The sequence below is a fragment of the Piliocolobus tephrosceles genome, chromosome 13 (genome assembly GCF_002776525.5).
Source record: "Piliocolobus tephrosceles isolate RC106 chromosome 13, ASM277652v3, whole genome shotgun sequence".
NCBI lineage: Eukaryota > Metazoa > Chordata > Mammalia > Primates > Cercopithecidae > Piliocolobus > Piliocolobus tephrosceles.
This window is the reverse complement of record NC_045446.1, coordinates 76447904-76460052: the sequence shown is the minus strand read 5'-3', so window position 1 is coordinate 76460052 and position 12149 is coordinate 76447904. Positions and strand designations below refer to the sequence as shown.

Here is a 12149-nt window from a genome sequence, read left to right as displayed (position 1 = left end):
TACTCCAGTCATAATGGTTTTGATTTCCAAACTTTTAAACTTATATTTCATCCATTTGATTGCACCAACTCTTCAAAGTGAATACAGTTAAAAACCCCAAAGTAGTTGTGGTTTATCATCCCTTAATTCATAATTAAAAAGTTTTTGGACACCAGACACAGTGGCTCACTTAATGCCAGCACTTTGGGAGGCTGAGACAGGTGGATCGCTTGAGCCCAGGAGTTTGAGACCAGCCTAGGTGATACAGCAAAACCCCATCTCTATTAAAAAATAAAAATTAGGCCGGGCGTGGTGGCTCATGCCTGTAATCCCAGCACTTCGGGAGGCCAAGGCAGGCGGATCATGAGGTCAAGAGATCAAGACCATCCTGGCCAACGTGCTGAAACCCTGTCTCTCCTAAAAATACAAAAATTAGCTAAACATGGTGGCACGTGCCTGTAATCCCAGCTACTCAGGAGGCTGAGGCCGAAGAATCACTTGAACCCGGGAGGCGGAGGTTGCAGTGAGCCGAGATTGCGCTATTGCACTCCAGCCTGGCAACAAGAGTGAAACTCTGCCTCAAAAAAAAAAAAAAAGTCCAGACACGGTGGCTCATGTCTGTAATCCCAGCACTTTGGGAGGCTGAGGCAGGCAGATCACAAGGTCAGGAGATCGAGACCATCCTGGGTAACATGGTGAAACCTCGTTTCTACTAAAAATATAAAAATTAGCTGGGTGTGCTGGTGTGCACCTGTAGTCCCAGCTACTTGGGTGGCTGAGACAGGAGAATCGCTAGAACCCAGGAGGCAGAGGTTGCAGTGAGCCAAGATCTCACCACTGCACTCCAGCCTGGGCAAAAGAGAGACTGTCTCCAAAAAAAAAAAACATAAAAAATAAAAATTCAAATAAAAATAAGTCTTGGATAGTTTGAGTATTTACATATTAGTTACATATTTAAAAGTCTACAATTTGCCTAATAAATTATTTTCTCATGGGTGCAGATAATCATATATTAACTTTAACATGTATGATACATCTTTTCATTTGTTGCTTACTCTAAAATTAAAATTATACATACACCATATACAATTTTGTAGTACTAAACTTTTATAAATTCCTTTCCATTTTCTTTTCTTTTTTTTTTTGAGACAGAGTTTCACTCTTGTCATCTAGACTGGAGTGCAATGGCGCGATCTTGGCTCACTGCAACCTCTGCCTCCCGGGTTTAAGTGATTATCCTGCTTCAGCCTCCCGCGTGGCTGGGATTACAAGTACCCGCCACCATGCCCGGCTAATGTTTGTATTTTTAGCAAAGACAGGGTTTCACCATGTTGGTCAGACTGGTCTCGAACTCCTGACCTCAGCTGATCCACCTGCCTCAGCCTCCCAAAATGCTGGGATTACAGGCGTAAGCCACTGTGCCCAGCCCCATTTTTCTCATAGCTTATAGTCAGTCACATTAGCAAAAACCTATTAATATTTTATAATAGTATTTAAGATCTCTGAAGATCCTGTACATCATCACAACCTATTAATTCATTATCTCCTATGTTAATGTTCAAAAAAAATTCTTTATATGGCTGCTAACTAGGTTGATTATGTCTTATGTGATAACTGTTTTCTTTTTCTTCCTTCCTTTTAAAGAAATTCTAACAGCAGAACTTTTTATAATTCAATTAACTATATGACATCCCTTTATATCACTTTAAATAAAAATAGGGATTCTTTTTGTTAGAAAACCTAAACTCTGCAATTGGCATACTGGAGCACAAACTATACCAAGTATAATACTATCAAAGCTAATTATTAACTTAGGTTTACAGTGGTGTCTTAAAAGTGGATTCAAATTTAATTAATGGCTACATTCCCAACTAGGAAAAAAATAATCTCAACCTTTTCTTAAAACTGCATAATTTTTCCTATGAATTGTTGCTTTCAAAGAATCTAGGAAATAAACAGCTATAGGCAGACTACAATATCTTAAAACCTACATTTGACTAAATACCAAAAAAAGAAATAAAAAGTTATTATTTCATGTTACCAACTTCAGTGGTAACTTACAAATATTTAGAGTTTCAATGAATTGACCCTGTCAAACAGTAAAAGGCCTAGAACCTTACATCTCATTATAAAATTTCCTTAAAAGGCTGGACAAGGTGGCTCATGACTGCAACTCCAGCTCTTTGGGAGGCCAAGGCAGGTAGATTGCTTGAGCCCAAGAGTTCAAAACCAGCATGGGAAACATGGTGAAACCCCATCTCTACAAAAATATTAGCCAGGGATGGTAGTGCATGGTAGTGCATGCCTGTAGCTACTAAGAAGGCTGATGTGGGAGGACCACCTGAGCCCCAGAAGTTGAGGCTGCAGTAAGCCTTGATTAGCCACTGCACTCCATCTTGGAGGAAAGAGTAAGACTCTCTCTCTTTCAAAAACAAACACCACCACCACCAACAACAAAAACCACCACCAAACATTACCTGTCTCAAAAGAAAAAAAAAAAGCAAACTCAAATGTTTACTGCAAATAAAACATCTCAATAACTTATTTAAATCTACTGGATTTGGCCGGGCGCGGTGGCTCAAGCCTGTAATCCCAGCACTTTGGGAGGCCGAGACAGGCGGATCACGAGGCAGGAGATCAAGACCATCCTGGCTAACACGGTGAAACCCCGTCTCTACTAAAAAAAAATTACAAAAAACTAGCCGGGCGCGGTGGCAGGCGCCTGTAGTCCCAGCTACTTGGAAGGCTGAGGCAGGAGAATGGCGTGAACCCGGGAGGCAGAGGTTGCAGTGAGCTGAGATCCGGCCACTGCACTCCAGCCTGGGCGACAGAGCGAGACTCCGTCTCAAAAAAAAAAAAAAAAATCTACTGGATTTATGCTTTCATTTATAGAGTCATTAATTACCTTAATTTTTAAAAAAAATCACAGCCAGTTCTTATGCTATTTGAATGATAAATACCAAAATCACTTTAAAAAGGACACCAGTTCTTTCAACCAAATATTTATGAAGACAAATACAAGTATAAAACCTGTTTCATAAATAATTAGGGGTAATATATTAAATAAAGATGTATTTTCAGCCATGCATACCAGTTTTAATTAATTTCTAGAAAGCTTCACTTACATGCAAGAATCATATTGTTAAACCAGCTTCACAAAATGTATTTTGAAATTATTCTATTTCAATATTACATTAACACGAGATCTGGAAATCAAGTCAAATACTAAATAGACCCCTTAACACTCACTCTGTTGCTTCCTACAGTTGCAAACACTAACGGATCTCCTTCTTTACTGTGCCAGTTAAATTGAACTCCAAACAATGGTTGGTTATGATCTTCCTATAAAATAATCATGAAATAAGAAAAAATTCATGTATCTTAGAAACCAGAAAATTACAGTAAACTAACCTATCCCCTTCTAACTTTTTTCCAAAATGCAATCCTTATTTTGTGTATCATACATAAGCTAACTTTTGACACTAAAATTAAAAGATGTCTACTAGTCTAGTTTTCACATTTTAAAATATTGTATATGATAAAGTTTTATCACAACCAAAGGCTGAAATCACAAGTTAGGTAATAACCACTTACCTATGAAAATACTTATAATATTTGCCTTTTATTTTCTTAAGACAATCATATGCTGAATCACAATAAACCAGATAATTTTGGTGGACACAATTTATTTTTCTGAAATAGGAGATTAACAAATGGCCTTAATAGTTTCTCTGGCATTCACTAAATTTTATAAGGCTAAATTTTTCCCTTATAAAGTGAAGCACAGCAGACTCCATTCAAAACACTGTTTTCTGTTAGTCAGAACCAGAATATCTGAACACTGGGGACTAGGGGAAGAAATAAACTGTAACTTCACAGTTACCAGGAGGCTATAGGAGATGTACAAAGAACAACTATTCACTTTTGTTCACAAAGTTATTTTTCAGCTTTAGGATTTTACTGGCCATCTTCTGGCATTTAACACTGACTTTCATGTTCAGTTCAAGGCACTGTTTTCACTTTTAAAGTACAACTTTCATTTTCTCATCATTTGAAAAGCCACAGCTTTAGGATTTTGAAATACTACCTTAAGTATAAAAGGCAGCTAAAAACATCTTCCAGGTATAGTACTTAAAAGTAGTACGTTAATGTAAGGAAGTATGCACATGAAACTATAATTCACTTTTAAAAAACAGTCTGAGATTAATTTCTCTCCTTTTACAGGAGTAAAATCTGACACAATGAGCATCGAATTTTTGCTACACAGACAGAAAAATGTTACAGTCATAGTTTCTTATGCTTTCCTAAGACTTTACTTATAAAAAAATATATTTCGATATTCAGGGGTTTTAACTTACATAAGTACGAGATAATACACATTTTTCCTCAGTATAGAAAAAAATAACCTCACATTTAAAAAACAAACTGGACATATATAAAAGAAAATATGTTAAACACCAGTAACCCTTTTTATGAATAAAAATACTATTGGGGACACATTAACTTAAATAACCCCAACCGTCTTTTCCCCAAAAATTTATTATTAAAAAGTTAAAAAATGTTTACACCTTTTTATTTGAAAACAGTTACAAATAAAACAAAAGACAGAAACTGTACAAAGTAAAACATCTGTTTCAATTTTTACTTGCTCAAAGTTAATGGGTTACATTCAGTTCTTTTTAAAAACTGATGCCAGAAGTGGCTTATGTTTTTTAAGTTTTATCAAAATATGAAGAGTAATAGTTCCCCAAATCTTTAATTCAAATACAAACAGCAAAGCAAAAACATCCTGCAACACTCAGTGTCACATATTTAAATTAAAAAATAAAACCAAAAAACTAAACATGGGATGGACTATAATAGATAAGCAGTCTGAACTACAAAAAAAAAAAAACCCTTCAAAACACTGTAACTTCAATATATTTACAACTTGACAGAGTATTCTCAGTACGAAATGCATGCCACAGAGAAATAATTTCTGAAGCCTAGCATTCAGCCCAAAGGATCTGTCTTTTTGCACATACCTTGAGACTATTTACACATTTGAAAGAATATTTGCATTTCTTTGACTTCCATTTTCCCTTTCCCCAACTTTTCCTTCCAGGTGCATTTGGCGTGTTTGTAGGTGTATCAGGGCGTTCAGTGTTTGTACCACTTTCTATACTGACAGCATCATCCTGTAAGCAATAAATGAGGAAAAATTACATGAAACAGCAATACTGTTTTTAGCAGTAAATAACTATTGGGAAGATGTTGACTGACCTAAGAGAAATAATTTCTGCAAGAAGAAAAATATGTATTCATGCCTCCACATAAGGATAAACAAAATCCAGCTACACGTTAGAAGGTTTGTAGATATTTTATATTTCAGCAAAAATGAAAATGAAATAAATATTAATGAGAATAATGGAAGAGTAATACTGTCTTTAAAAAGGCACTGGTCTGTTCCAGTCACTTAAATACACTGTAAAGATTAACTATCTTTACAGCTCTTTACAAAAGGTACTGGAAGTGTTGAAAAAGCCTAACTGGTCGCTTGGCTGGTAAGGGTTGCTGGAATTTCACCCCAAAGCTGTGACTCTTAATGGAGACTGATGTGTATGTCTTCATAATGTATTTGACTGCTGCTCAGTCTGGAGCATACAGCTGGGCAGCCGTTTGAAGCAGGAATGTTAATGGCTTCTACGTTAGATGTCACTTTCTAAAATCCTGTTATTCAAATTCTGCTTATAACGCAAACCATTTAGAATTTTTTAAAACTGCTACATATATTCTATGCTATTTACAAGTTAAAACTGTCTCGTTCTAAAGTAATAGTAATACTCATTTAACGGAACTCCAGAGACTCTCCATCACAATTATTAAAGTAAAATCCTTCCAAATAAAGAAATAACTGCAGGAAACCTTGAAAATTCTCCTAATTCATACCTTATCTCACACACCAGTGGCCCTCTAATCTCAGCTCTCTGATCTCAGAAGAGGATTCCACTACCTCCTGATTACAGATTCCAATGTCTCCTTTGGAAAGAAAAGATTTATTTAAATCTATCACCTTAGGGCGGCAGTTCTAAAATACATTCCAGAGGAAGCCTTTTTTTCCATGAAATGCCTATTAAACAGTCTAGGAAACACTGCTTTAGGGGCTATTTCTAAATTATTGCTTCCTAAAGTTGGTTTTATATAGAAGGTTAAAAAAAATCATAAATGAAATAGGTGTGTAGCAAGCAGTAGGTACTCAACAAATATTTGAATTATAATTTAATGTAAATGTCATTAGTCTTTACAGAAATAGAAAATGGTATTTTAATCTCTTTTTCTCTTCACCGTTTCAGTTGTATTCACATAATTAAAATCAAATGTAGAAAACAATTCTGTGTCTCAGTGGAAAACTATGCATTATCTATATAGCATACCCTTCCAAGTTACCAGACTATAGCCCTCCACTATGTCTCTGAGCTATCTTATAACTCTTTTTTGAGACAGGCTCTCCCTCTGTCGCCCACTGTGTCCTCGATTCAATGCAACCTCCACCTCCCAGACTCAAGTGATCCTCCCCCCACCTTAGCTTCCTGAGTAGCTGGGACAACAGGAGCTGGCCACCACACCCAGCTAATTTTTGGTAGAGATGGAGTTTTACCATGTTGCCCAGGCTGGTCTCAAACTCTTGGACTCAAAGGATCCTCCCGCCTCAGCCACCTAAAGTGCTGGGATTACAGGTGTGAGCCACTGTACTCAGCCACAACTCTTTTTTCATTATGAATAACCGATAGACATGTAAATTTTGTCTCTACAGTAGAGGTTCAAAATGTCTTCCCTTCCACTCAAGGGAAAAAAAAGTTTCTGTCTCCATTTGGAACTCATCTCTCCATTCCTTACTCCATATATTAATAAATTTGTACTGTTTTGATTTTGCAGGTTAACCATTACTGTATAACATCTGCTGGTTCCCTCTGAGTAAAAGTTTTAACATGTGTTCACTTATCATTTTTTCTGTAAAATTACCTTTTAACACTAGAAAAATGAAATTTTAAAACCTCTAAGACATTTTTATATACCAGTTTCTTTACATTCTGGCTAAACACTGAGCTTCACATTGTGTAAAGAGGCCACACAAAACACTCGTTAATAGGGCACATTGCTTATTTTACTTCTGACCACTTAATTTACCCATCTCCTCCAAAGGCAAATCAAGATGGAATCAAATGAAAATGTAATACAGCCAACATGCTTCCATTTTATCTTTAAACTAAAATCAAGTCTTTGCTGAGTGTCTAATGTATGCACAGGCTGACTTCTATTCTATTCCCTTCTCAAAGTAAAGAATGATACTGTGCAACAGACATGGTACTACCATCTTCACTTGCCCAACAAGGAAACAGACACAGGGCAGTAATTTGTATCTGCATCTTGCCACAGAGATGCCCTGCATCTCTGCTTCTGCTTAAGCAAAAAGACAAGTCTCTAGATTCAGTCCTCTGATCTTATTACCAAGGGATCCATTAGTACTCTTGCAGAACTATTTCGCAGTCATATGATCTCAAAAAGTTCAATAAAATGGCAGATAACACACACAATAAATTCAACATATGGGCCTATAATTCTCTGACTCGCATTACCAGTAGTAACTGCTCAAGTTACCTTAACTCTAACTCAAAAACATATTCTTCCCCCATCTGCTTTGGCCTTTTGCCATTATTTGGCGCCCTCAAGAGTAAAACTATTGCTCTTATTTTTTCTGAACTCATTTTTATACAATGTTCTCTACTCCCTTACCTTACTACTGCCCCTAAGTCAGGGGTACATGGATGAAATTCAGAAGGCATGTGAACTCAAATGGAGAAAAAAATTTGCATCTTAATTTTTGCCACCTTTAAAATTTAGCACTTCCTTCTATTATTATCTAGGTAACACACATGCTTAATGTTACTGAAGTTGTGACTCTGTCACCAGTGGAAATCAAGTATTTTTATATTATACTTCGAAAAAGTGTTTATGCTCATCACTACTATCTGACCCACTGCTAGATCTTGTTACTTAATGTGCTAATAAACTACATATAGTATAGTGCTATATCTAAAATTTGTTTTAGAAATATTTTATAAAATGGTGTGCACAATTTTATAACTGAATTTGTTTGCAATCTCATATCCTGTATTTCACATATGTGAAAATGTTATTTTGAAGACTCTACAAGGTTAAGGCTTCCAAGGGATGCGCACGCACGCACGCACACACACACACACACACACAAAATTAAGTCTATCCAAATGGAGGAACCAAAACAAAAGCTAATCCAATCATTTGGTCTTGCTGCAACAAAGAATATGTTTTCCTTTAAGGGTCTGCAAGAAGAAAATAAGCTTTATTTTGTCTTCTGCAAGTTTCTTCATTCTAAACAGCTTTGATAGTTTCATTATATTTTGCTTGATTATTAAGTATATGGAAGGACCAGAAACATTATTCTGTGTAATCATAAATAAGTAGTAGTAATTATTACAAATAAGTAACACGTATATGGTACTTACCATGGGGCAGACACTCTTCTTAGTACTTTAGCTATATTAACTCATTTAATGCTTACTCTATGAGGTAAATACCACACACCACCATCCTCATTTTTAAGAAACTAAGACAATTATGTCAGTCAAGCTCAAGGTCAAGATAACAGAGCAGAAATTTTAACCTATCACTTGGATCCAGCATCTGTGCTCTTAATACTCTAATCTGCCTAGGGAAATTTTAAAAAATGCAGAAATAAAATGAACGGTCTCCAAATAATAAAAAGAGGGTAAAAAACGTTCGATGCCAATGTACAGGGAGATTGGGGTGCACAATCGGGGAAAAATACAAAAGTAACACTTAACACCCAAGCTTCCTGAAATTTCAAGTCTAAGATCCCACAAACTGACAATCCCAAGAATATCTATCTTGTCTCTGCAAAAAGAATCCTTTCCCATCTTAGTCATGACACCATTACATGTTCCAGCTAGGAATTATGACATAGAATTTAGAAACTGCATGTGGAAGATGTAACATTTATTCCTAAAACTAGCCAAACTGAGAAAATGAAAAACTTACCGCCACTCTTCTGAAACTTTTTAAGGATTTTTAAGATATTCACAAGTTGTCATATATCATGAGAAGGAGAATCACATTTTGGAGTAATATCTTTGAATAAATTGTCAAGATATTTCGTTGACCCTACTGGTTATCAACCTAAAACATGAAACTGAAAGCTTATTTATGTCAATTCGGCTCTTACTGGCGAGTCAACTAAAACCCAGTTGGGTTAAATGTTGGTACCGAATGATTACGAATATCCATTTCAGAACTTAAATCTGATTGTAAAACATCTCGCACTTGGCGAAGCCAGGAGCCCATCCTTAAACACATCTGCCTATACCACTGTTGCCTAAAATCTTCCAGGTCGCCCCCTCTTTATCTTAAGTAAAAACGTTCAAAGAAGAAATCGCCCACTCTTATTCCTTCCTCAAAAGTAGTCACCCCCCCCCCCCCCGAAATCAAAAATCGATCCTCTCAATTCGGCTCCTCCTACAGAAAAGGCGACCTTCAGGCGCACCCGGTCTCCGCGGACAGGACGGAGGCGGACACAAAACCCCCTTTAATAAAGTCCCCCAAACTCCGCAAATCGAAGATCTCTTTCCATCCTGAAAATTCCACAAGGGTCTTAGAGTGACAACCCTTAACGCTCCTTTAACAGGGTCTCTAACTCTGCCCCATCCTTCCAACTTTCTTAGAAAAGTCTCTAACTTGCCTTTTAAACTATTAGAATCTCAGACCCGCACTCTCCCCTTAAATCTCCCCAAAGGCCAAAACACTCCCCATCACAAGCAAACTGACTTCAGGGCAGACCTCTCAGACCCAGGTAAACACTAGAACCACTCTCCTTCGCCTAGTTTCTGTTTGCTCTCGGCCCCACATCAAAATCCCCGTAGACAATTTCGATTTTCTCCCGCACGCCCGCGTTTTCCTGAGTGACACCTCTCCCTCCCCCCACAGCAGCCCGCTCGTCCCTGCGCCCCCCGTTTTAAAAGAATTTAAAACTTTTACTCCGGAGTCTCGTAACTGCCAGGAGCTGCACTTACATTCTCGTCTCCAGAGAGGTCTGGGTTGCTATTCTCGTCACTGCTCAGCTTCTGCTTCTTGGCCGCAGGCATGTCTGTTCCCGCCGGCGCAGTCGACACTTCCCTCTCGGACATATTCCTCCGCCTCCCTCCAGGTTCCTGCCGCCTGGGGCGGGGCCTCCGCCACACCGCCGTCAAGCAAGCCCGGCCCGAGCTTGCCGCAAAGTTGCCGCTGCCGCCGCCACCTCCACCGCCGCCCCCACTGTCGCAAATCGCGCCCAGCCGCCGAGGCGGGCGTGCGTGCGACCCCGCCACACTGCTGAAAAAGGGGCGCGCGCGCGCGCCCTCCCGCGCGGCTTCCTGGCTGGTTCCCTTCCCCAATTCCCGTCTTGCCCTTTTCCCGCCGCCCTGCCGGCAGTCTACACGATGTAAGATCCGTTGGATTAAGAGGGCAGTATTAAGTATGTCTCCCTTCCCACCACCGCCTCGAGAAGAGGCGAAACTCAAAGGGATGCTCCCTCACCCCCTTCCTCCTTCCAAAGACGTTTCAGCCGCAATTGGCCCGTTCCTTCGATCTCCGACCCGCTGCTAGGGAGCGAAAGCCTGTGGAATGGGCTACACCACCAATGTCCCAGGAAATGGGGGAAGATACAAGACGTCACCTCTTGCTTTAGCTGTGCATGCCACGTTTCCTTAATCTTGAACTTGGATGATAGCGCTTCCTGACAATTCACAGAGCTATTCATAATCTAATTCTTCCTTGAAGATAGAAATACAAAAACAGTAACCCGCTTCCCCCTGACTTCCCCCATCTGGCGAATGGAAAGTACCCTTCAATGGATGCGCAGGCGCCGTGGCGTACTCTTGCGCTGGGTTCGTGGAGACCCGCCTCTTCCAAGCCCCTCCTCTGTTTGAATTCTCGTTTGCTGAACCAGGTAGTTTTCTCCCCGATTTCCGAATCCCAGGGTGGATTTCAAAGCGCTGCAGAGTTACACTCTAGACACTTCATAAATTCTTGTCGGATATTTATTCTGTTGACTATTTATTGTAATGAATGATTATCCTTCCCAGTTGCTACCATTAGTGGTTAAGACTTAAATAGAAATATCCGAAAATTACGAAGCTAGATTCCAATGAGTTACAGCCGAAGTGCTCTTTTTAGCTGCTAAAGTAGGATAGGCCCTGAACTGCGCCAAGGCCTAAGAATCAGTGCTCATCTCCAACTATTATGAGACTGTGAGACTTAACTGGCAATGTTTTGTTTTTGCACATTAGATACAATGAAATTCTAGAAGGCAACACAACTGTTTCACCAAAATATTTGCCTGTTACTATATCTGTTCTCTAGCAGGTGCCAGATAACATTGGTGAGCCTTGTGGAATTAGTATATGGGTCATGAAACCATAACTGAGCAGCAGGAAAAGGAGAATGATGAAAGATAAAATACGGCATCCGCCACCCTTTTTTTTTTTCTTAGAACATGATTGTGACTACTTATCTATTCAGGCTTCTGTAAAAATGTCCTCATCTGTAAAAATGAGGAGGTAGGAAGGGACCTACCATTTCTTGGGCACCTACTTGATGTTGTATATCTTTTTTAGACGTCATTACCCACCTAGAGTGCACCATCCATAAAATTCCAATATACATGAATTATTTCTGCATGATAACTTTATAACCAGGACATCAGTTTCCTTATCTGCAGATTGCAAGTCACTCTTTCTTTTGCAGATAAAGAGACAAGTCTTGGTTGGGAATGAGAAAAGGAAGTAAAGCAACAGCAGGTCAGAATAAGAGGTTTTTGCAGTGAAGACTTTGAAATGAAGCTGAAAAAAATTAAAGTTGAGGTCTCAATGACTGCAGTCATTTGTTCAGCACTTCCAATGTTCCAGGCACTACTAAGCACTCTTCAGTTGGTGAGGAAGAGATGAGAGTAGAGTAGAGTAAGCTCCTGAGAATGTAAGATGTGCCTTGGTATGACATTTTCATCAGCAGACAGAAACATCCTTCCCTTAGTTGAGAACATCTTTCCCAATAAAAGGAAGGATGTTTCTGAAATATAGTTCTACAAGTAAAGGATAATC

The 12149-nt window shown here is 38.8% G+C and overlaps 1 protein-coding gene across 3 annotated transcripts in view; it reads right to left on the bottom strand.

Moving 5' to 3' along the window:
* Nucleotides 1-11045, bottom strand: part of EED (embryonic ectoderm development) — a 35598-nt gene extending 24553 nt beyond the window's left edge. Inside the window, exons 1-3 of one of the 3 annotated variants that reach the window (XM_023209234.1) lie at nucleotides 10086-11045; nucleotides 5004-5156; nucleotides 3229-3321 (exon numbers count right to left, since the gene is read on the bottom strand). In XM_023209234.1, the coding sequence (XP_023065002.1) occupies nucleotides 3229-3321; nucleotides 5004-5156; nucleotides 10086-10199 (360 nt within the window). In that variant the 5' untranslated portion in view covers nucleotides 10200-11045. The remainder of the gene's footprint in view (nucleotides 1-3228; nucleotides 3322-5003; nucleotides 5157-10085) is intronic. The other 2 variants (XM_023209235.2, XM_023209237.2) reach the window with 2 other exon arrangements.
* Nucleotides 11046-12149: the final 1104 nt, after the last annotated feature.